The 26,034-nt window shown below is 41.7% G+C and overlaps 1 protein-coding gene across 2 annotated transcripts; it reads left to right on the top strand.

The window, feature by feature from the left end:
- The first annotated feature begins 2,165 nt into the window (after nucleotides 1-2,165).
- LOC127002814 (L-proline trans-4-hydroxylase-like) lies at nucleotides 2,166-22,495 on the top strand. 2 transcript variants are annotated; one of them, XM_050869027.1, is made up of 7 exons: nucleotides 2,166-2,436; nucleotides 2,899-2,989; nucleotides 3,633-3,822; nucleotides 8,568-8,662; nucleotides 9,023-9,200; nucleotides 9,533-9,745; nucleotides 22,320-22,495. In XM_050869027.1, the coding sequence occupies exons 1-7, from the start codon at nucleotides 2,430-2,432 to the stop codon at nucleotides 22,407-22,409; spliced, it is 864 nt and encodes a 287-aa protein (XP_050724984.1). In that variant the 5' UTR covers nucleotides 2,166-2,429; the 3' UTR covers nucleotides 22,410-22,495. The 2 variants fall into 2 exon arrangements, with proteins under 2 accessions (XP_050724984.1, XP_050724985.1); XM_050869028.1 differs by having other exon boundaries at nucleotides 2,436-2,485.
- The last annotated feature ends 3,539 nt before the right edge of the window (nucleotides 22,496-26,034 follow it).

Here is a 26,034-nt window from a genome sequence, read left to right as displayed (position 1 = left end):
AATGACAGTGAAGTCTTAACCAGATGGTGGAAAATTCAGAAGAGTCAAGGTCGTGGGCACGAGAGCAAGTGATGTCGTTGCGCACGTAGGCGCAACATCCAGCTTTGGATTGAAATTTAGGATAGAGATAGTAGGAGGGAACAGAGTAGAGATTGCTGTCAGTAGCCTCAGAAACCTGTGTTTCGGTAAGGAAGAGAAGGTGAGGTTTAGAGGAGGAGAGATGATGTTCCACAGAATGAAAATTAGAGCGAAGACCGCGAATGTTGCAGAAATTGAGAAGAAAGAGGTTCGAGGAGTTATCAAGACACCTCTCGGGTCGGCAGCCAGAAGGGGAGTCCTCCCTGGGGGAATTTGTGGTCCCCCCCCCAGGCGGGGACTCCGAGGCATTGCTTAATTGAGCCATTTTGAATTTTGAAATTTGGAAAAAGGTGTATATGTTATGTGAATGTAGTGTGGTGTGGATAAAGAGAGGATCTGTCTTTAGAGAGCATGCTGAACTACTCTCCGGTGTTGGTGAGACAATAGGGAAACGGTTAGTGAGGACATGGGAAGGGTCTTTGGAGGGCTTCAGCTCCCTTCTCACCTCCCATATATACCTCACCGGGAGTGGCTTGCGCCCGTTCGGTAGGTGTCTTCCTACCTACTCCAGCCAAATACAAGTGTCACATTCAAAAATAGACTAGATAAATTCATGGACAGCGATATTAGGTGGGGTTAGATACACGGGAGCTTAGGGTCAAAGTAGTTGCCTCGTACAGGCCTACCGGCCTCTTGTAGACTCCTGCGTTCTTATGTTCTTATGTTCTTATGCAAGCTGTGTGACGCGCCCAATGCTAACACCCTTGAATACTATTGCTTGGAGTGTCCACGTGTTGCTGACTTAATACCGCAAGGAATCTCCCTTATGGAGACATGTAAATATTTATTGTCTGGAAACAATCTAGATGTTACCCTCACTCGACATCCACATTTTGGGGGATGCTAAATATTTTTTTCCTAATGTTGACTTAGTATCACAGCGTGCTCTGTGAGGCACGAGTCGCCTGTATCAAAGTTAGAATATTGAACATGTACTAGGCTTGGCACCCTTGGGTGTAATAAATTAATCAAAACAAAATCTCTCTCTCTCTCTCTCTCTCTCTCTCTCTCTCTCTCTCTCTCTCTCTCTCTCTCTCTCTCTCTCTCTCTCTCTCTCTCTCTCTCTCTCTCTCTTAAGTTACAGTAGATGGTGGGTATTGACTATTGGGAAGCATATAACTGCAAGGTGCCTTTTAATATTTTACAACCAAAGAGTAAAGAAGTTTATCTTTAACAGATTTTTTTTTCGTTGTGTTAGTTTTTCATTTAATGTTATATGATACACTCACACACACACACACACACACACACACACACATATATATATATATATATATATATATATATATATATATATATATATATATATATATATATATATATATATATATATATATATATATATATATATATATATATATATATATATATATATATATATATATATATATATATATATATATATATATATATATATATATATATATATATATATATATATATATATATATATATAGATATATGTATGTATATATATATATATATATATATATATATATATATATATATATATATATATATATATATATATATATATATTTTTTTTTTATTTTTTTTTTATTATTTTTTTTTCATTATTTAGGTACAGAAATAATAGCAGATGTTTAGTAGTGGTATATAGGTCATTTAGTTTTATTGTGATGCTTGTTTGCCAAAGTTAAAATTACGTTTTTTTTAAATATTCTATTGAAAAACCGCACGTTTTATTTATTTATTTGTTAGTGCCAGTCATTTCAGTTTATTCTTGTTACTTCTCCTGCTTCTTGATCTTTGTTTACCTTTCTTCTATGGAAAAAAAATATTAGTAATGTAAAACAATAATAAAAATAAGCGTAGCTCCTGTGACTGCTCATTAGCCTCCAGTACAAAAAAACAACAACAGGTAATCATTGGGAATGGTGAGCCCTCAGGTTAGCGTCTTCATGATACTGTTGATTGCATTGATTGTTACTAAGGGTTACATGCACCCAGTTGTTATCTTATCGGAGACACACGATAAGCCATTGAGACTGCAGTTCTGACACAACAACTAAACGAGTGGGAACATGGAGTAATAACATTCTTCAAAGTACTATTCCCTGTTGCCATTAGACTAAAATCATCAACAAATACCCATGACTTAATGAAGCACCGGAAAGCAAACTACGTGCCCTTCAAAGATAGAACATGAAAAAAATAGAATATCACAGCATTCGTACGACTCATCACAATATGGTAACAATACTACACAGATATCTCCCGACACCACTACACATGGCGCCACTCTGTTCAGCCCATCACACGCTGCAAACATGGCAGGTAAGGCTTGGCTAGGGCTGACCATGTTAAGTCTATCATGAGATCCCAGGTAAAGTTATTAAAAAGACAGTATTTCTTCACTTATAAGTGCCTAAAATCTGTTTTAATGGTCCTGATTATGTTGCAGAAAAGACGCTATTTTTTATTAGGTGCAGTTCAGGTTTCACTTAAATGTTGGCCAGTTGGATATCTATAAAGGGTATATTTCAGAGTTGACATGTGAGCTTGTTGTTTTTTCTCAGATCTTTCAGTGTACTTATAAGGTTGTGAGAGTTGTATAATGACATCAGAGTTTACATGTGAGTTTGTTATTCGTCCACAGAGACGTCCATTTGCATGATTATGAGCTTGTTATTCTTTCGTTTATCTTATAGAGTTCACAATCATTAGGTCGTTCTTTATTCATAGACAATATAGAGCTTTCACAGTGTACATAATTAAGAGCTTGTTATTCTTTCACAGCACTTTCAGACTTCACATACGACCCCAAGACCTTCTGCGTCACACCCGCCATGAAGGAAGCGTTCCGAACCAACGGCTACGTCCTCCTCCGGTGAGTGACGGCACAAAAAATACACCTAAAATACCGTCCCTTGCATGCACCTTCCACATTAATCATTTCATTGTATCTACTTATTTTATTTTATTTATTTATTTACGGTAGAAGAGGCATATATATTTTTTTTAGTAAATTTTTAGTAATAATAATTCAGTATTTCTTGTTCCTGTTTTTTTATGACTTACTTAACGTTTGCATTAGCTCTTATTCCAGTGTTAGCTCAAGTATATCATGAATTCTGTGGATTTACGTAATTATAAAACCGAGCCAGGAAGAAATATTATGATGCAGAATATATTTATTATTCTTTCTTAATTAGCAAACTATCCCCCAACTGTCTCACTATTTCTAGTTATTTATTAATTTTTTGTCTGTTTATCTATCTATTTACTTGACTATCTATCTATCTATCTATCTATCTATCTATCTATCTATCTATCTATGTCTACTATCTATCTCTCTATCAGTAAGTCAATCTTCCTATCTACTTATCTATTGCTTTATCTAATTATCTATCTAACTATCTATCTATCTATCTATCTATCTATCTATCTATCTATCAATCTATCCATCCATCCATCCATTCATCCATCAATCTATATATCTATCTACCTATCAGTCAATGTATCACCCCCAGACAGGTGTTGAGCCCCGCGGAGATGAGCAAGGTGCGGCAGGTGCTGGAGTCGGAGGAGGTGCAGCGCCACGTCTACACCACCGCGGATGACGAGCGGAAGGAGACGCGGATGGTGCTTTGGTTCAGGGTGGGCGAGGACGTGCCGGGGTGCGTGGCCAGCATGAACAAGATAGCCGGGACGCTGGAGGAGGTGTGTGTGTGTGTGTGTGTGTGTGTGTGTGTGTAATTGTAAAACCGAAGAACGAAGTGTTTTGGTACAGAAAACTTTTTTGATATTCTTTCTTAATAAGCACAGTATCGCAGCCCTTTCTTTCTATTATATTTTCTGTCTATCTATATATCTACCTATCTATCTATCTATCAATATAATATGTTCTATATCACAACTACTACTACCTATATTACTGTTGCTGATACAACTTCGACTACCATCACTGCTAACACTATTACTACCACTCCTACCGCCAGTTTTCTTTCATTTCTGCTACTACTGCTACTACTACTACTACTACTACTACTACTACTATTACTACTACTACTACTACTACCACTACTACTACTACTACTACTACTACTACTACTACTACTACTAGATACTACTACAACTACTACTACTATTATGATGATAAGCTACCAAAGCCTCCCTTCAGGGTGCAGATACAACAACTTGAACCACACAAAATACCAAAAGGTATTGGAGAGAAGCAAAGGCAACGAATAGTTAAGAAACTGGCCAGTCAAAGCTAAAAGCAGCAAAAATAAAATTAGTTTCAAAAAGACATTCACACGAGACTTAGATGTAGAAATGTCTGCAGAATGGACAATATCATTGGGTAACTGATTCCATAAACTTGTCAACGACGGAAGAAAACATCGTGTGAATTGTGTCGTACAAAAATTCACAGGATTAAAAGCAAGATCGTTTTGACTAAGAGCAAACCTCGTGACCCGGGCAGGAGTAGGCCGGTGTCACACTAGGCGGTTTTGCCGCGCGGTTTCGCCGCTTTTGCGATAACACACACAAACCAATTGGAGGTGTCACACTGGGCGGTTTTGCCGCGCGGTGGCGCGCTGCAGCCGCCCACCACCTCAGCATGCTGTAGCAGAACCGCCCTGCCGCGCTGCCGCTTCCCGCCGCGATTGAGGACACAACACACACAGTTCAATCCACGTGGTCACATTGGGTGGTTCCGCCGCGCGGTCGACCATCATCTTTGACCTTGATTTGTTTATTCAATTAGTGTAATTGTCAATCTTTACTCGGCAGATATTGCCCTCCTGAACTTTTTTTTTTTTTTTTTTTTTTTTAAGCAAAGTATACATCTCAAGGTCAAAAAAAAGTAAACATTAATAAAAAAAAAAAGCCCGCTACTCGCTGCTCCTAAAAAGAATCCAAAGAGGTGGCCGAAAGATAAGTCAGTTTCGGGAGGAGAGGTGTCCTGATACCCTCCTCTTGAAAGAGTTCAAGTCGTAGGCAGGAGGAAATACAGATGAAGGAAGATTGTTCCAGAGTTTACCAGCGTGAGGGATGAAAGAGTGAAGATGCTGGTTAACTCTTGCATAAGGGGTTTGGACAGTATAGGGATGAGCATGAGTAGAAAGTCGAGTGCAGCGGGGCCGCGGGAGGGGGGGAGGCATGCAGTTAGCAAGTTCAGAAGAGCAGTCAGCGTGGAAATATCGATAGAAGATAGAAAGAGAGGCAACATTGCGGCGGAATTTAAGAGGTAGAAGACTATCAGTATGAGGAGGAGAGCTGATGAGACGAAGAGCCTTTGCCTCCACTCTGTCCAGAAGAGCTGTGTGAGTGGAGCCCCCCCACACATGAGATGCATACTCCATACGAGGGCGGACAAGGCCCCTGTATGGACAGCAACTGTGCAGTTGAGAAGAACTGTCGTAGACGGTACAGAACGCCCAGCCTCGAGGAAGCTGATTTAGTAAGAGATGAGATATGAAGTTTCAAGTTGAGATTTTGAGTTAAGGATAGACCGAGGATGTTTAGTGTTGAGGAAGGTGATAGCTGGGTGTTGTCAAAGAATAGTGGATAGTTGTTTAGAAGATTGTGTCGAGTGGATAGGTGGAGAAACTGTGTTTTTGAGGCGTTGAAGGACACCAGGTTCTTCTTGCCCCAATCGGAAATAATAGTAAGGTCTGAGGCTAAGCGTTCTGCAGCCTCCAGCCTTGAGTCGTTAAGTTCCTGAAGGGTGGGTCTTCTATTAAAAGAAGTTGAATAATGCAGAGTGGAATCATCGGCGTAGGAATGGATAGGACAGTTCGTTTTGGAAAGAAGATCATCAATGAACAACAGAAAAAGAGTGGGAGATAGGACAGAACCCTGTGGGACACCACTGTTAATAGATTTAGGGGAAGAACAGTGACCGTCTACCACGGCAGAAATAGAACGGTCAGAAAGGAAACTGGAGATAAAGGTACAGAGAGAAGGATAGAAACCGTAGGAGGGTAGTTTAGAAAGCAAAGATTTGTGCCAGACCCTATCAAAAGCTTTTGATATGTCCAGCGCAATACCAAAAGTTTCACCGAAACGGCTAAGAGAGGATGACCAAGAGTCAGTTAAGAAGGCTAGGAGATCACCAGTAGAACGCTCCTTGCGGAACCCATACTGGCGATCAGATAGAAGGTCAGAAGTGGAAAGGTGCTTTTGAATCTTACGGTTAAGGATTGATTCAAAAGCTTTAGATAGACAAGAAAGTAAAGCAATAGGACGGTAGTTTGAGGGATTGGAGCGGTCACCCTTCTTAGGTACAGGCTGTGTGAAGGCATACTTCCAGCAAGAAGGAAAGGTAGATGTTGACAGGCAGAGGCGAAAGAGTTTGACCAGGCAGGGTGACAGCACGGAGGCACAGTTTTTAAGGACAATAGGAGGCACTCCATCAGGTCCATAAGCCTTCTGAGGATTGAGGCCAGAGAGGGCATAGAAAACATCATTTTGAAGAATCTTTATAACAGGCATAAAGGAGTCAGAGGGGGGATGAGCAGGAGGAATATGCCCAGAATCGTCCAGAGTGGAGTTTTTAGAAAAAGTTTGAGAGAATAGTTCAGCCTGAGAGATAGATGAGACAGCAGTGTTGCCGTCAGGACTGAGAGTGGAGGAAAGATGAAGAAGTGAAGTTGGAGGAGATGTTTTTGGCTAGATGCCAGAAGTCACGGGAAGAGTTAGAGAAAGCAAGGTTTTGACATTTTCTATTAATGAAAGAATTTTTGGTTAGTCGGAGAATAGATTTGGCACGATTTCGGGCAGAAATGTAAAGTTCATAATTAGCATTAGTTTGAAGGCTCTGGTATCTTTTGTGAGCTACCTCACAAATTGGAGATGTGAGACCTTAGAACTTGCAGCAATTTATCAAATGAAGCCTTGGTCATTCGGTAATTAACAACATAAGAACATAAGAACGTAGGACAAGAGGCCGGTAGGCCTGTACAAGGCAGCTCCTTTGAACCAAAGCTCCCGTGAATCTAACCCCACCTAATATCACTGTCTATGAATTTCTCTAATCTATTTTTTAATGCGACAATTGTACTGGCACTCACCACATGGCTCCTCAGCCTGTTCCACTCATCTACCACTCTGTTAGTAAACCATTTTTTGCCTAGTTCCTTGTTGCATCTGAATTTATCCAGTTTAAACCCATTACTATGTGTCCTAACCGGTTCTCTTACCAACAGAACCTTTTTAATATCCCCCTTATTACAGCCCTTCATCCATTTATAAACCCTGATCATGTCTCCACGCACCCTTCGCCTTTCTAGAGAATGCAAGTTTAACTGTGAGTCTTTCCTCGAATGGCAAGTTTCGTAACCCTTGAATCATCTTAGTCATCCTTCTCTGCACCGATTCTAACATTTTTATATCCATTCTATAGTAAGGTGACCAGAAATGAACCGCATAATCAAGATGAGGTCTAACTAATGCTAAATATAGTTTAAGGAAGACCTCGGCGCTTGCTTATGCTCCTTGATATAAAACCCATTACTCTGTTTGCTCGATTTCTAGCTTGAATGCATTGTGCCCTTGGACTGAGATCAGAGCTCACTAACACCACATATTCTCATAAAACTTCTCAAACTTTTCACTAGTTTCCCTCTCAGCGTGAAAGGGGTGAACCCAATTGCTCAGACATGTGGGCTCTTTAAGTAATCCTTCTGCCTCAAGGACACAAACAACCTTGAGGTTAGCGCTGCCGCGCGGCGAAACCGCCCAGTGTGACACCGGCCTAAAGGGATCAAGCAAAACATTGTGTAAGGGATGCCGATTATTCTTAAAAAAACTGCTAAGGGCACCAACTTGACGCCGATGATCAAGATCAAGAACATGTGCTGGAGAAATAAATTTAATTGAACTGATAGCTCTGTCAAGTAACTTTAAATGGCAATTGGCAGCAGACATCCAAACAGGAGCACAATACTCAAAGTGGGGCAAAATGAATGCATAAAAAAATTTGATTACAGTTGAGTCACAAGCAAATATTTTGAAGCACTTACGAAGTAAGCCTGTCTTCTGTGCAATAGTGGAAGACATGGAACGGATGTGCTTCTCAAATGTCAGTTTAGAATCAAGAGTGACTCCTAACAAACGTATACTACTAAAAAAAAAATAGAAACATCATTAATCACTTCACCAAAAATATGCAAACAGGGATGAGGTGGATTCAAGGTACGGGATCTGCTGATGGTAATGGAATGCGTTTTATTAGCATTAAGCTTCATGCCCCGAAGTTGACACCAAGCGGTGATTATTGCTGCTACTACTACTACTACTACTACTACTACTACTACTACTACTACTATTACTGTTACTACTACTACTACTGCCACCACCACTATTACTACTACTACTACTATTATCAATAATAATAATAATAATAATAATAATAATAATAATAATAATAATAATAATACAGCTATGTCTCTACTCAGCTGATGGGCGGCGAGGAAGTGTATCATTTTAGCACCAAGATTCTCATGAAGGAACCCAACCAGAGCAGCTCCTTCCTATGGCATCAGGACTACGGGTGAGAGAGAGAGAGAGAGAGAGAGAGAGAGAGAGAGAGAGAGAGAGAGTAATTCCTTTTTTTCTGCACTATTCACCTCTCACTCCTAACTTTCTCATTCTTGAACATTACATCTCTACAACACCCCTCTCGATTCATCAGTATTATTCCTTATTCCCTGTTCTTAAGCCCTTTACGCTAAACCCCACAATACTTTTTCCAAGCATTTTACTCACACTTAATAAGACGGCTTTCCACTCCACTAAGTCTACGGTCTAATAACCATTATAATGAATTTGTGAATTAGGGGATAAGTAATGTTGGTTATCGTGCCAAATTAGCTTGTAAATGGTTTTCATCTCTATCGTCTCGCCATCAAAGGTACTTCTACAACTGGGGCTACATGTTCCCTGACGCGGCCTCCGTTTTCATCGCCGTTGACGACTGTACAAAGGAAAACGGGTGTCTGGAGGTGCTTCGAGGCTCTCACAGAATGGGCCGAATCGAACACGCACCAGCAGGGAAGCAGCTACAAGCAGACCTGGAGAGGGTGGAGGAGGTGAGAGAGAGAGAGAGAGAGAGAGAGAGAGAGAGAGAGAATGTCATAGCTCCCTTCCATTCCTCATTGTTTCCCCCCTTCCTATCGTAAACAAATCACACAATTAGTTAGTTAGTCAGCCAGCCAGTCAGTCAATCAGTCAACTAACGAACCAGTCAACTTACCAACCTTTCTGATAACCAAAAACTCAACCAACCAGTCAGTCATTTAACCAACTAATCAATCAACCAACCAATCAACCAACCACTCAGTCAGCCAATCACTGAGTCAACCAATTAGTCATTCAACCAACCAGTCTTCCCCCCCTCCCCCCCTCTCTCTCTCTCCCCCAGGCCAAGAAGCGGCATGAGCACCTGTACGTGGAGATGAAGGCAGGCGACGCGCTCTTCTTCCCCGCCACGCTGCTGCACCGCTCCCTGCCCAACGCCAGCCTGCACCGCCGCTGGTCCTACGTCATCGCCTACAACCAGCGACACAACAGGACCTTAATGGGCCCCGAGCACCCCCGCTATACGCCCCACGCCGGCTACGTCCCCCTCAAAAAGGTAAGAAGGAGGTTACGTGAGTCTGGAAACTATTGTGTACACACAGGTCCCCAAGATCGTTTCGGGCAGGGGATAGGCATAACTTGAAAAAGAGGCATAACTCGAAAAGTAGACATTTGCGACGGAAATGAGGTACAAAGTCATGCAATTCACTAATCTATCACCAGAAAAACATGAACCACGTCAGAAAATCGTTGGTTGGGTGAAACCGTAAATTGTCCGATTTGAGTGCCACTTCTTTAAGCTTTATATTCACGTTATAAAACAATAATGTTCATATGATATACGTAACAGCGGTGAGTAGACATGTTCCCCCATGTCAAAGACAAAACATCAACCATCAACGCATGTCAGATATAGTTCAGTTCATAATGTGCCATCCTGGAAATAATGCTTCTTCTGAACGTCTTTTCTCTCATGAACAAGATGTGGGCATCTAAAAAAAACGCTTCAAACTGCAACGCTAAAAGCATTGCTGGTAAGAAAGAGGAAGTCTAACAATAACGCAAGGTGTTTATCATATTGTCTCCTCAATGGACGAAATTTTAACTATAGAAGCCCCCTGCTGTTTACGACCTCACTGTTCACGGATTCGCTTATACGCGGGTAGGGTATTTGCGATACACCCGCCGGACGCGGATGAAAATTCGCGTATACGCGGTCTGTAGCGCCCAGCTCGAACGTTGCGCAATGTAAACAAAGAAACCGTCTCTGGGGCTGGATCTTGGGCTGGATGCACGGGACTGTCTCTTTCTAAAGGAAACTTACTTATTTTTGCTTTCTAAATATCAAAATTCGATTTAAGTGTCATATTCATCCATGGAAGGCCACAGTACTATTCGCACTATATATTTCCCCGTCGGTCTGACGTTTGGCTGACAAGATCATGGTGGTTAAGAACCACTGTTATCCTACGTGCACTGTAGGGAAAATTCATTAATCTGGGACACAGAAAACATAATTAATAAAACTGGAATAACTTTACATCTCTTTCCCTCCCAAACGGAACATTACAATGTTAAAGTAAGCGAAATAATCCTTAAGTATGATACACTTAGATGCTTTTCGGGTCTTTCAAGCTTGGCAACTCTGTGCCCGCACTAATAACGATATTCAGTCAAAGTTATTGTTAAAACCGTTAATTAGGGATGTTTTATTCAATAGTTATGGGTCAGGAAACAGAATATACTATGTGCTAAGCAAAGGTGTAGCTAGGGTTTTCAGCGCCCGGGGACAAAGCCAGTTTTCGCGCCCACTCCTGCAAGGGCCACCTTGTGACAAAGTATGAACCATAAAAGGGCCTGTCATGGTTTTTCGTAAAGTTTATAGTTTTAGAACATGGAAAACCTGCATCCTGGGCATACTTTTACAGTATGAAGAGGATGAATAAAGTAGAATCGATCCTACTCGGTACTGACCATTACCGAATAGGATCGATTCCACTCGGTACTCATCAGTACCGAGTGGTACTGATCCTACTCGGTACTGGGGTTACCGCTAAAAGTATCGGGATCCTAACGGTAGTATAGTCTGAGTCGGCTAAACGTGAGGTTGTGGGGGGGTTCAGCGTAGGGGTCCCCTTGTACAGCCTTGCCGCGTGTCTCCCAGCCCGCTATGTAGAAATGTTCTAATATTTTTTTTTTTTTTTTTTTACAGCAAAGGAGACAGCTCAAGGGCACAAAAAAGTAAACATTAATAAAAAAAAAGCCCGCTACTCGCTGCTCCTAAAAAGAATCCAAAGAGGTGGCCGAAAGATAAGTCAGTTTCGGGAGGAGAGGTGTCCTGATACCCTCCTCTTGAAAGAGTTCAAGTCGTGGGCAGGAGGAAATACAGATGAAGGAAGATTGTTCCAGAGTTTACCAGCGTGAGGGATGAAAGAGTGAAGATGCTGGTTAACTCTTGCATAAGGGGTTTGGACAGTATAGGGATGAGCATGAGTAGAAAGTCGAGTGCAGGGGCCGCGGGAGGGGGAGGCATGCAGTTAGCAAGTTCAGAAGAGCAGTCAGCGTGGAAATATCGATAGAAGATAGAAAGAGAGGCAACATTGCGGCGGAATTTAAGAGGTAGAAGACTATCAGTATGAGGAGGAGAGCTGATGAGACGAAGAGCCTTTGCTTCCACTCTGTCCAGAAGAGCTGTGTGAGTGGAGCCCCCCCACACATGAGATGCATACTCCATACGAGGGCGGACAAGGCCCCTGTATATGGACAGCAACTGTGCAGGGGAGAAAAACTGGCGGAGACGGTACAGAACGCCCAGCCTCGAGGAAGCTGATTTAGTAAGAGATGAGATATGAAGTTTCCAGTTGAGATTTTGAGTTAAGGATAGACCGAGGATGTTAAGTGTTGAGGAAGGTGATAGCTGGGTGTTGTCAAAGAATAGGGGATAGTTGTTTGGAAGATTGTGTCGAGTGGATAGGTGGAGAAACTGTGTTTTTGAGGCGTTGAAGGACACCAGGTTCTTCTTGCCCCAATCGGAAATAAGAGTAAGGTCTGAGGCTAAGCGTTCTGCAGCCTCCAGCCTTGAGTCGTTAAGTTCCTGAAGGGTGGGTCTTCTATTAAAAGAAGTTGAATAATGCAGAGTGGAATCATCGGCGTAGGAATGGATAGGACAGTTCGTTTTGGAAAGAAGATCATCAATGAACAACAGAAAAGAGTGGAGATAGGACAGAACCCTGTGGGACACCACTGTTAATAGATTTAGGGAAGAACAGTGACCGTCTACCACGGCAGAAATAGAACGGTCAGAAAGGAAACTGGAGATAAAGGTACAGAGAGAAGGATAGAAACCGTAGGAGGGTAGTTTAGAAAGCAAAGATTTGTGCCAGACCCTATCAAAAGCTTTTGATATGTCCAGCGCAATAGCAAAAGTTTCACCGAAACGGCTAAGAGAGGATGACCAAGAGTCAGTTAAGAAGGCTAGGAGATCACCAGTAGAACGCCCCTTGCGGAACCCATACTGGCGATCAGATAGAAGGTCAGAAGTGGAAAGGTGCTTTTGAATCTTACGGTTAAGGATTGATTCAAAAGCTTTAGATAGACAAGAAAGTAAAGCAATAGGACGGTAGTTTGAGGGATTGGAGCGGTCACCCTTCTTAGGTACAGGCTGTGTGAAGGCATACTTCCAGCAAGAAGGAAAGGTAGATGTTGACAGGCAGAGGCGAAAGAGTTTGACCAGGCAGGGTGACAGCACGGAGGCACAGTTGTTAAGGACAATAGGAGGCACTCCATCAGGTCCATAAGCCTTCTGAGGATTGAGGCCAGAGAGGGCATAGAAAACATCATTTTGAAGAATCTTTATAACAGGCATAAAGGAGTCAGAGGTGGGATGAGTAGGAGGAATATGCCCAGAATCGTACAGAGTGGAGTTTTTAGAAAAGTTTGAGAGAAGAGTTCAGCCTTAGAGATAGATGAGACGGCAGTGTTGCCGTCAGGACTGAGGAGTGGAGGGAAAGATGAAGAAGTGAAGTTGGAGGAGATGTGTTTGGCTAGATGCCAGAAGTCACGGGAAGAGTTAGAGAAAGCAAGGTTTTGACATTTTCTATTAATGAAAGAATTTTTGGTTAGTCGGAGAATAGATTTGGCACGATTTCGGGCAGAAATGTAAAGTTCATAATTAGCATTAGTTTGAAGGCTCTGGTATCTTTTGTGAGCTACCTCTATCATTGACAGCACGAGAACAAGCGTGATTAAACCAAGGCTTTTAGCGTGAGGAGTAGAGAAAGAACGAGGAATGTATGCCTCCATTCCAGAGACAATCACCTCTGTGATGCGCTGAGCACACAGAGGGTCTCTATCCTGGAAGCAATAATCATTCCACGGAAAAGTAAATCCTCAGGTCGTCCCACCGAGCTGAAGCAAAATGCCAGAAGCATCGCCTCTTCGGTGGGTCCAGAGGATGTACAGGAGCGATAGGACAGGATGCAGAAATAAGATTGTGATCGGAGGAGTCCAACGGAGAGAACAGTTTGACAGAATAAGCAGAAGGGTTTGAGGTAAGGAAGAGGTCTAGAATGTTGGGCCGATCTCCAAGACGGTCAGGAATACGTGTAGGGTGCTGGACCAACTGCTCTAGGTCGTTGAGGATAGCAAAGTTGTAGGCTTGTTCACATGGATGGTCAGTGAAAGAGGATGAAAGCTAAAGCTGGTGGTGAACATTGAAATCTCCTAGGATGGAGATTTCAGCGAAGGGAGAGTGGGTCAAGATGTGCTCCACTTTAGAATTCAAATAGTCAAAGAATTTTACATAGTTGGTAGAGTTAGGTGAGAGATAAACAGCACAGATGTATTTAGTAATAGAATGACAGTGAAGTCTTAACCAGATCAATATAAGTAAAACCATGGCAAATATGATTAGCAAACATGCATACACATTTAATCTTAGTATTATAACGTATGAAAGAACAGTTAACTTATTATGGACAAGATATTTGTAAGCATATAAAGAAACGTGGCATACATATTTTACAGAATTGCTAAAAAAATGCTATACTTATTATTGAGTTTCCCTTTCGTTTTAGGATGTGTAAGTAGTTTCACAATTATATTAAGATGACATCGTGAAGGAATGTAGGTTAAAAATAAGTTGACACAAGTAGAAAAGAATACATTCAAATCCCCGTGGCAGAGAGAGAGAGAGAGAGAGAGAGAGAGAGAGAGATTTACATAGAAAATCAGACCACACAGACCCCATGGTCCAGACTAGGTGGTCTATCCTTAAACCCAAGTGATTCTACATTAATTAGAAGGCTCCAAAACGATGCATTTCAACTCTAGTTGATATTAAGTTCATGGAAGTGACGGTCGAGCTTGTTTTTGAAAAAGTCAATCGTGTTACACTGGACCACTGACGGTGGGAGCTTATTCCATTCTCGCATTACAACGTTAGTGAAGAATAATTTGGTGCAGTCTGAATTTACTTGTCTACATTTGAGTTTTACGCCATTGTTCCTCGTACGCAAAGTGTCATCGATCATAAACAATGTTGATCTGTCTACATTCGTGAAACCATTAAGTATTTTAAAACATTCGATCAGTTTTCCTCGGAGGCGACGTTTCTCAAGAGAGAACATGTTAAGGGTGGAAAGCCTTTCTTCGTAAGATTTGTTGCGCAAGGAAGGGATCATTTTTGTTGCCCGACGCTGAACACCTTCTAATTTAGCAATGTCCTTTGCATGGTGGGGAGACCAAAACTGTACCGCATATTCCAAGTGGGGTCTGACTAAACTATTGTAGAGTGGAAGTATTACATCTTTATTCTTGAATAAAAAGTTTCTTTTAATGAAGCCCAACATTCTGTTCGCTTTATTTGCTGCATCGATGCATTGCTGTGAGAATTTGAGGTTTGTCGTGATTTTGACCCCCAAGTCCTTAACGCATTGAACGCTTTTGAGTTTAACGCCGCGCATTTCGTAATCGAACTTCTTATTCCTTGTTCCAACTTGAAGGACCTGGCACTTGTCTACGTTAAAGGGCATCTCCCATCTATCAGACCAAGCTGAAATTTTGTGCAAATCCTCTTGGAGGCTTTGCCTGTCTTCGTCAGTGTGAACCGAGTTACCAATCTTTGTGTCGTCTGCAAATTTACTAATGCGATTATTGAGTCCGACATCCACATCGTTGATGTAAATAATGAAGAGCACTGGGCCAAGAACCGAGCCCTGAGGGACGCCACTAGTGACCGGCGCCCACTCTGAGTTAAATCCGTCAATCACCACTCTTTGTTGTCTATTGCTCAACCAATTCGCAATCCATTGGTGTACTTGACCGTCAATACCTATTTGCTTTAATTTGTAAAGTAATTTATGATGTGGGACTTTATCAAACGCTTTCTGGAAATCAAGATAGACTACGTCCAGTGATTTGGTTACGTCATAAACCGTGAAGAGGCCGTTATAAAAGGTTAATAGGTTTGATAGGCAGGATCTTTTGTTACAGAAGCCGTGTTGTGAGTTCCCAATTAATGAGTGCCCTTCAAGGTAACTCGCAATTTTGTCTCTAATTATGCTCTCAAGTAGCTTACCTACAGCCGAAGTTAGACTAATGGGCCTGTAATTACCTGGTACGTTTTTGTCTCCTTTCTTAAAAATCGGTGTCACGTTAGCATTTTTTCAAACCGAAGGGACGATGCCTTGTCGCAAGGACATATTGAATACGGTTGTGAGGGAGGAGACTATTTCGCTCTTTGTTTCTTTGAGCAGAGTAGGATATACTTTGTCAGGTCCAGGACTTTTATTTGTTTGAAGTGATTTGAGGGCTTAAAGGATTTCATCGGTTTTTATTTCAAAGTTAGGCAATGCATGCTCGGGATTTACATTAGTACTGGTGTTGGTGGTAGTGGTGGGAGGACTGTTAGTATTAAACACCGAGGAAAAGTAATTGTTTAATAGATTTGCAACGTGTTGGCTGTCAGTTACTAGTGCACCATCGCTGTTTGTTAGGGGTCCAATTCCACTTCTGATAGCCTTTCTGTTGTTTATGTAACTGAAGAAGGATTTCGGATCATTTTTACAGTTGCCCGCAATAGCTTATTCATACCTACGCTTTGCCTGACATACTAGTCTGTTTACTCGTCGCCTGGCATCATGGTAAAGTCTAATGTTTTCGGGCGTGCTTTGCTCTTTCTTTAGCCTGTAAAACAATTTTCTCTCCTTGACTGAGTGTTTAATTTCGCTGTTAAACCAAGGTGGGCTTTTATTAGTGTTACTTCGCTTCTCACACAAAGGGACGAATGTGTTCTGCTGAGTGAGTAAATGATTTTTAAAGCTTAGCCAGGCGTCCTCTACATTACCGTCATCTGATAGTTGCATTTCTATTAATTTTCGTCGGATTTCTACGAAGTTAGCTCTTTTGAAATCGGGCACCTTTACTTTATTTTCAGTCACTGATGTTTGAGCTCTAATGTCGACGTGGACTATTTTATGATCGCAAGAACCGAGGTGTTCTCCTATCGTGACATTACTGACTAGGTTATCTTGGGTCGTTATAACAAGGTCAAGTATGTTATTTTGTCGAATTGGTTCAGAAACCATTTGGCTTAGATAATTTTCTTCTAAAAATTCGATCATTCTATGTGACTCGCCTTCTGTACCTTACAGTGTCGCCCAGTCGATATGGGAGAGGTTAAAGTCTTCTATTTTCAGTGAGTAGCTGTTATTAAGTGACTGCCTTAAAACGCTGTACATTTCAAGATCGGCACCGAGTGATTGCCCCGGAGGCCTGTAGGTGACAGATATATTTAAATTGACCTTTGCAATGTTTACTCGCACGCACAAATGTTCAACGTTTCCGTCTCCTGGTGTTCTGTCAGTGGGCTGCAAATAGCTTTTGACAAAAAGGGCGACACCACCACCTCTACGTTTTACACGATCTTTGTTGAAGAGTCTGTACCCATCTATGTTGTATTCTGTCCTTAAATCAATATTTGTGGTGTCGATAAATGTTTCGGTTATGGCAATTACGTCAAAAAATTTGTCAGAGCAAGACATCTCAGTTCAAACTTGTTTCTTAGGCTACTCGCATTGAAACCAAGGACTCTTAGGTTATCTTGAGGCTTGGTAATAGAGGTGGAGGTACTGGCGGGTTCAAGATTATGAGTTTGCTGCGATGAATGAGAGAGAGAGAGAGAGAGAGAGAGAGAGAGAGAGAGAGAGAGAGAGAGAGAGAGAGAGAGGGGCAATCACGTGGGGTTAAAAACGTGGCATCGCTGTACTCCCGTTTGCTCCTCACAGGGCAAAGACGTACAGTACACAACCGCACATTTAGCTGAGCCAGACTATATTACCACTACCAGTACCGGTTGGCCGGCGCTTATAGGGACGTATACGCTCGCCCGCCATGCTTGGCTCAGGAATGTTGGGCCAAAATCTAATTATAACAAGTCTGGTCACTTCCCCCGAAAATCTCGTCGGGCCCGCGCATGACGTCGTTGCCTTCAAAGGCGGGGTCCGTTGCGTGGAGCCGAGTCAGTCTGCAACGAAACGTAGTCGAGTACACAGCGTTGATGTGGACCAGGATGCCTAATAAATGTGCTGTAGGTGGCTGCACATCCAATTATAAACACAAACGTGGAATTATGATATTTTGTTGAATAAGAGTGGTATAATTGGAGTTAATAAAGAAATAATAAAATGACTGAAAAGGTAGTAGCTATACAGTGGACAAAATAAAAAAATACAAGTCACCCATCAATTACTCCGTTTTCTGTCCTCGGACCATGGAGGTAGAATTTGTGGAGTCGACATCAGCCCTAAAAAATGAATCTGCTGAACTGCCGCTCTTTAGGGTCGTAAGGTTGTGGACACCTGCCAGGTATAAGGTGTTGTCAGGTCTGGCTGCCCCTTAATGGGCTCACCCAGGCTGCCTTGTATTGTCAGGTTAAGTATTTACGAAATAGATCTACCGCAACAATAAATGTACAGTTCTCAAGAACACCACCATCATAACGAATGAGATGGGGTCTGGAGTTAACAACTAAGGTAGTGGACGTGCGCTCTCACCCGGGTATCCCTCATCTTGCGGCCCTAAAAATGACAGTTCGGCTGCTTCACCTCAATGAATGGGATTAACGGACCGTTTCGACTCCACCAATTCCACCTCCATGCCTCGGACTCACCGAGGCAATATGACGTCACCTCTTTGCCATGCCTCTCCTGCGCCTGAACAGACTTGTTATGATTGGTCTTTGTGTTGGGCCTGGCTGTACGAGTTGCTGCATATGTCCGGCTTCCCGCCATTTTGTCCTGCCTTGTTTCCATCCTCCCGCCCTCCACCATTATTTTATTAACTTATAGATAAGATAATTCTTCATGTCTGATTTTTTTAAAGTTTTTGCTAATATACATACTGTTATTGTTATTAGACTATGAGTCCATCCATAATAATTATATATTCTTGTTTTTTTTTTTCGAAAAGATAAATATTCACTGATTTCACTCCATTCAGTGGAGAGAGAGAGAGAGAGAGAGAGAGAGAGAGAGAGAGAGAGAGAGAGAGAGAGAGAGAGAGAGAGAGAGAATCATTAATCCACCATACACAATACTAGTAAAGCCTAAACGAAAGAATAGAGTTTGAATCCCTTGTCGAGGGTTTTTGGATTGAAGAATTACATGAATATATATAATGGAGGTGTAGCAGGCCAGAGAGAGAGAGAGAGAGAGAGAATTCTTTTCTGAAAATTTAATTAGGAATTTCATCAGTCGTCATTTTGAAAAAGTTGGAAAGTTTCGTTTAGTCGGCGCAACATCTGTGGTCATATGCCGGAGAGAGGCAGAAGGAGAAGGAATTATATGAGAAGGGAACAGATCCCAGGAAACGGGACACAACCCCCGATTAATACCTGGTACCCATTCACTGCTGGGTGGACAGGGGCGTAGGGTATCGGAAAAACCGCCCAAATTTTTCCACTCCGCCCGGGAATCGAACCCGGGCTCTCTCAGTTGTGAGCCGAGTGGGCTAACCACTGCACCACGAAGCCCCCCCCGTCATTAATTGAAATTAAAAAAATAAACTCGTCGTACCGGTACCGGTATCGGTAAAAAAGGTACCTGAGATTTCGGCACCGGTACTACCGGTACTCAAATTAACGGTACCTGCCTATCCCTAACTTCCGTCTCATCCCATTCTGCCTTTTTATAACGCTGCCGGGATGTGGGAAAATATCTCGTCCACTCCCCTCCCAACCTTATTCCTTCAACACACAAGGACGCATCTCCGTAACAAAATTAATAACTGATCATGTTGGAGCTTGTTCAACTGGAAGTGCATTTAAGAGGGGAAAACATTTAATTATGAAATTCATTCGTAATAGGCGTACCTAACAATCACCAAATGGGGTGTACAAACTTGGCGGAGGGACTTTTTTGGCAGCCATAGTCGGTAACGGGCTAAAGAGTAGCCTATCCAGATGTTTTGTTTTTACTTATTAATGATCCACGAGACATCCTAGAGTTAGATCAAAGTATGTGCTTATCTTTGTATTCATTCATACACACACTGGTAATATTTCTGTGGTGTCTGATTCACTTGTTTGAGTGAAATTCTACTGTGAAAATCAGTCACATATTCGTGTCACTAGTAAAAATGAAAATAGTAATTTAAGTTTTGCCACCATGAAATATACACAAATAGATAAATATGAAAGCTAACGAAGTCTCAATACGTGAGATCACCTGCTTTGCGCAGTAAAATTATGCCATTTATGGTATCTGACACCCCCAAAATGGCGTATAGGCTGGCTCGGCCCTGCAGGCTACAGCCTCAACGTTAAGTTACCAGATTGTCGTACTCAGCCGATTATATTTTCCGACTTCCTACCCCAAACTGTCTTCTGGGCTCCAATAACGAAACTAATTTACAGTTATCGTTAAAAGAGTTATATTCTGATGTTTCTTGGCAATAGTTAGGCGTCAGAAACTGGTAAATACTATGCTGTGAGTACGATAATCTGGCAACGGTTGCTATACGTATTTTCATGTTATTGTTCTGTTGTTTATTCAATGTTCTGTTCAAGAAATAGAATACCCATAATTTTTGTTAGTTTTTGGTTATAAGGATTCTTTACGAAATACAATTATAACATTACCTTCTACTAGTTAGGAAACGTACTGAATCCTGGATCGGCTACGGTGATGTTAGGTGCGCCTATTATGTAACATCAATTTGGCGGAGTGGTTTAACAGCTTCAATTCGTGACTCCCACCTACGGTAGTATCTGATAGACCTTTAACTGTAATAGGCATACATTCTTCAAGAATAGCCCATCGATATGTAGATGAGCTAAATATCAAATATATTCTATTGATGATACCAAAAAAATAAATCGCATAATTTGCGGATTTCGCTGCATCCACACGTACATACAAAGCACGCTGTTTCGGTTCTAATATACGTGCTTGTACTCCTTTATTCTTTCCACTCATGTTAGCACCATGATCGTAAGCTTGTCCTCTCATATCAGAAATATATATCCCAACCCCATTCACCTTATCAAGGAATGACTTCAGTAAACCTTCACCAGTTGTATCATGCACATTCAGGAAACCAAAAACGCCTCACGAATTTTAATACCTCTCTCTCTCTCTCTCTCTCTCTCTCTCTCTCTCTCTCTCCTTTCTTATAGTTGGGGGCCCCCTGTCATTCGGGCCCCCCCCCCAGATGGGGGGTATGGAGGGCGGTTGCTACGGCTGTGAAAACCACTGCTTTACACACTCACTCTCGCCTACTGGGCGGGTCAGGGCATTAAATAACACAACTAACCATCACATCAGACAATTAAGATTACCAGGAGAGCGGCAATAGTAGCTTAAACATAAGATATATAGGGAAAAACAAAGCCTACATTACCCCTTGCCTGGACGTGAGTGTTAAATTATTAGAGTCCATGCATATTTAATTTGTGATTTATGTGTATGTAAAACTATATAACAATGCTTAGAAATGCCTTAGAAATTGATTTTTTATTCGATCGAGATGGTAGAACGAAACCCTATTTTCCCTATTTGATTATACTCCCATCGATTGCGGATTCGCGGGTCACGGAAATCTCGCGGAACCAAATACCCTTGAACGGCGGGGGGCTTCTGTATTCACTTGTGTGTGAAGTGTATAAGCATCATTTCATCACCCAAACACGACAATATTATAGTGTTACATACAACACAGATCAAGTCACTTCGACTGACTCCACCTGTGTTTCATGAAGCATTACCGTGCCAGCTTAAATTCTACTGCTTCATTTACGAGTCCCGCTCACTTGATTCAGGCAAGTGAAGCCACACCCAAAACACGCAGTGATACCAATATGAGTAGCCTGTTATCAATGGCTTCGTCCTTAGTGTTAGTTTGTATCGTGCTGAATGTGTAACGATACTTATTTGAGTGTGTGTACAGTTTAGTCAGCTTCGTCTTGCCGTGTTGTTACTAAAAGAAGCCGGGTGAAATTCAAATTGATGCTGATACATTAGTGGGGTTTTTTAATGCTCTAGGTAGTTTTTCGAGATCCTGACTAAACCTAACAGACACACACACACACACACACACACACACACACACACACACTTATTGAATCAACATCAATTTGAATTTCTGGCAGATCTTTTGGCTACAGCATGACGCATGTTATGAAGCTGGTCAAGCTCTCCTATTCTATTGCTATGGTGCACACTAAGTATCTTTTTTACCAGAGAAAGAAAGTATGAAGATTGTTACCAGGAAGTTTTATTTGTTGTGAAAATTTAGGTATTAGAAAAAGTTAATATTAATGTTAATAGTTAATAATTAATATTATTGTGATTACTAGCTGGTAATTATATTTTCCGGGGTGTAGTTGTAATTAAGACCAAAAGCTATTTTTTTCTGTGATGTGATGTTTATTGTGAAGCTACATGAACAATACCTTCATCCAAATGTGAAAGTCATTCAGAAAAAAAAAAACAATACCTATATATTCTGAAATACTCAATTGATTAATTATTTTTCCCTAATGACAAGACGAATACTTTGTCGCTATGTGAAGTTTTGAAAATACCTTTTCAACCTTAAAAAAAATGTTTATAAATTATATTACATTCCGGCAGGTGAGCGACTCGGCTCTGCTGGAGTGCACCAAGTTCAGCATGGAGGGCCAGTGGTTCCTGAAGGAGGACGAGGACAAGGCGCGGGAATAAAGAAGTAAAAACGTAAATAAACCAACTAATAAACAAATAAAATGGGTTTGATAAATAAAATACACAGAATAAAGAATAGAATACTATTTAATCGATGACTTTATAAATAATTGAAACTGATGAATGAAAGGAGATATATGTTAAAAAGATCAGTAAACAGATACATCATAAATATATATAAATAAATTAATATGTAGCAAATTTTATACTCACTTTCCACTTACACAAACTGTTCAATTTCTAACAGTTGGCAAGAGAACGTTTAGGTCTACAGTGTATCAAAATTACTTATTGCTAAAATTAATATGAGTACATAACTCACAAATATTCAACCTTGCAGACTTCAATTTTAATAGAAAATTTTGGGCATCTGAAACATGTATGCTACACTCTCTCTCTCTCTCTCTCTCTCTCTCTCTCTCTCTCTCTCTCTCTCTCTCTCTCTCTCTCTCTCTCTCTCTCTCTCTCTCTCTCTCTCTCTCTCTCTCTCTCTCTCCAGTGGACCTACATAGGTACGCAAGACATGATGAGAAAATTTACGCAGAAGTACAACTTGTCGTAGAGTAACACAAAACATAAGCAAGTCAATCTTGATTCAACCAAGCCTGCCAAGCCAAGTCAAACCCAGCTTAGAAAATCTTGCCAGAAGCGAATAAACGCCACTTACAGCGCCGCAATATTTTCCTTGAATTTCCAAAGCTGGGAACACGATCGCTGTCCTGAGCCATTCAATATTAGGTTCCAAAACTTCATCGGATAACGCCTGGGGTGAAGGGAGTGAAGGGGGCGAGGGAGGGTGAATGGGTGAGTGAGTGAGTCAAGTGTGTGTGTATGTGTGTGTGTGTGTGTGTGTGTGTGTGAAGGTGCCACGAGACGAATACTTTAATGTTTTTTTTATATATATCTTTGCACACACCCATAAATCAGTTTGTCATTTTCTTGTTTTGATTGGTTAATGAACGTGTTTTGGGTATTTCTTTACCCTCACTTTTGGTTTTATTGTACATACATTATCCTTAGGCCGATATTCCCGTCTAGCAACACCTTCCTCCAAGTAAAACTCAGCAGATCCAAGGTACCTCGAGACCTCCCTTTGGAACTTTCCCTTGGGACATAATTGGGGATTATATCGTCATTTATGCATAATGAAGTGTTATTATATTCTCATTGGCGTATAATACGTGAATTTCAGTCCACCTCGCCCCGTATATGAGGAAATATTCAAAGATACAAACACGTTTACAAGACTTTAATGTAGAAGTGAATAAATAGGGTGATGTTTTCCTGCAGGGTGTCACGTTTATTGACAGCGTAAAGTATGTTCTCTAAAGTGAAACGTATGAGCGAGAATTTTGTTATCAGAATAAGAATTAGATTTTGTTTATTCACAAGTGGAAGTAGAAGAACTGTGAAATATTCAATTGCTCAAGCTATACGTTTTTCACATGGAGGACGCGGCACCACCGCTTGTTCTAACAACCCTCAGCTGAACGTTGCCAGGTTGTCGTACTCTGCCTCTTATGTTTGCCGATTTTTGACCCAAAAACTGCTTTCATCACCCAAATAACTGCCTTCATATGTGGTTATCATTTAATTAGTTAATTATTGGTGCTTCCTGGCAACAGTTATGGGCCAGAAACCGGTATATATACGCGGCTCATGAGTATGATAATCTGGCAATGGTGACCGTGAACCAACTCCTCGTTAATTCAACTTCTCCCCTCCATATTTCGTACATGAGGTAAGTACTACATCGATAATCATCTCCTGTGCTGGGCAGGAAGGTTTATATAGGGAAGTTACTCAGATTTCTTGTGCACAGGATGTTTACAACATGATGTTCCTGGGCGGGCTTTTTAAGCTGCCAACCCACATGCTTTTAGCCTATTATTAAGGATTTTTTCTTTTCTTTTTTTTACAACAAAGGAGGCAGCTCAAGGGCACAAAGAAAAACAATAATAAAAAAAGCCCGCTAATCGCTGCTCCCATAAAAGAATTAGAAGAGGTGGCCAAAAGCAAGGTCAAATTCGGGAGGGGAGGTGTCCTGATACCCTCCTCTTGAAAGAGTTCAAGTCGTAGGCAGGAGGAAATACAGATGAAGAAAGATTGTTCCTGAGTTTACCAGCGTGAGGGATGAAAGAGTGAAGATGCTGGTTAACTCTTGCATAAGAGGTTTGGACAGTATAGGGATGAGCATGAGTAGAAAGTCGTGTGCAGCGGGGCCGCGGGAGGGGGGTAGGCATGCAGTTAGCAAGTTCAGAAGAGCAGTCAGCGTGGAAATATCGATAGAAGATAGAAAGAGAGGCAACATCGCGGCGAAATTTAAGAGGTAGAAGACTATCAGTAGGAGGAGGAGGAGAGCTGATGAGACGAAGAGCCTTAGCCTCCACTCTGTCCAGAAGAGCTGTGTGGGTGGAGCCCCCCCACACGTGAGATGCATACTCCATACGAGGGCGGACAAGGCCCCTGGATAGGGATAGCAACTGCGCGGAGGAGAAGAACTGGCGGAGACGATACAGAACGCCCAACCTCGAGGAAGCTGATTTAGCGAGAGAGGAGATATGAAGTTTCCAGTTGAGATTTTGAGTTAAGGATAGACCGAGGATGTTTAGTGTTGAAGAAGGTGACAGCTGAGTGTTGTCGAAGAATAGGGATAGGTGTTTGGAAGATTGTGTCGAGTTGATAGGTGGAGAAATTGAATTTTTGAGGCATTGAAGGACACAAGGTTCCTTCTGCCCCAATCGGAAATGATAGCAAGGTCCGAGGTTAAGCGTTCTGCAGCCTCCAGTCTGGAGTTGTGTACTTCCTGTTTTGATGGTCTTCTATTGAAAGAAGTTGAATAATGCAGAGTGGAGTCGTCTGCGTACGAGTGGACAGGACAGTTTGTTATGGAAAGAAGATAATTGATGAATAACAGGAAGAGAGTGGGTGATAGGACAGAGCCCTGTGGAACGCCACTGTTGATAGGTTTAGGGGAAGAGCAGTGACCGTCTACCACCGCAGAGAGAACGGCCGGAAAGGAAACTGGAGATAAAGGAACAGAGAGAGGGATAGAACCCGAAAGAGGGCAGTTTAGAAAGCAAAGACTTGTGCCGGACTCTATCGAAGGCTTTCGATATGTCTAGCGCAACAGAGAAAGTTTCACCGAAACTGCTAAGAGAGGATGACCAAGAGTCAGTTAAGAGAGCAAGAAGATCGCCAGTAGAACGCCCCTTGCGGAATCCATACTGGCGACCAGATGGAAGATTAGAAGTGGAAAGGTGCTTTTGAATCTTCCGGTTAAGGATTGATTCAAAAGCTTTAGATAGACATGAGAGTAAAGCTATTGGGCGGTAGTTTGAGGGATTGGAGCGGTCACCCTTCTTAGGCACAGGCTGTACAAAGGCATACTTCCAGCAGGAAGGAAAGATAGATGTTGATAGGCAGAGACGAAAGAGTTCGACCAGGCAGGGTGTCAGCACAGAAGCACAGTTTTTAAGGACAATAGGAGGCACTCCATCAGGTCCATAAGCCTTCTGAGAGTTGAGGCCAGAGAGGGCATAGAAAACATCATTAGGAAGAATTTTAATAACAGGCATAAAGGAGTCAGAGGGGGGATGAGTAGGAGGAATATGCCCAGAATCGT

This window comes from Eriocheir sinensis, chromosome 24 (genome assembly GCF_024679095.1).
Source record: "Eriocheir sinensis breed Jianghai 21 chromosome 24, ASM2467909v1, whole genome shotgun sequence".
Classification (NCBI taxonomy): domain Eukaryota; kingdom Metazoa; phylum Arthropoda; class Malacostraca; order Decapoda; family Varunidae; genus Eriocheir; species Eriocheir sinensis.
Note: the sequence above shows the minus strand (reverse complement) of the source record. Positions and strands in the feature narration are given on the sequence as shown.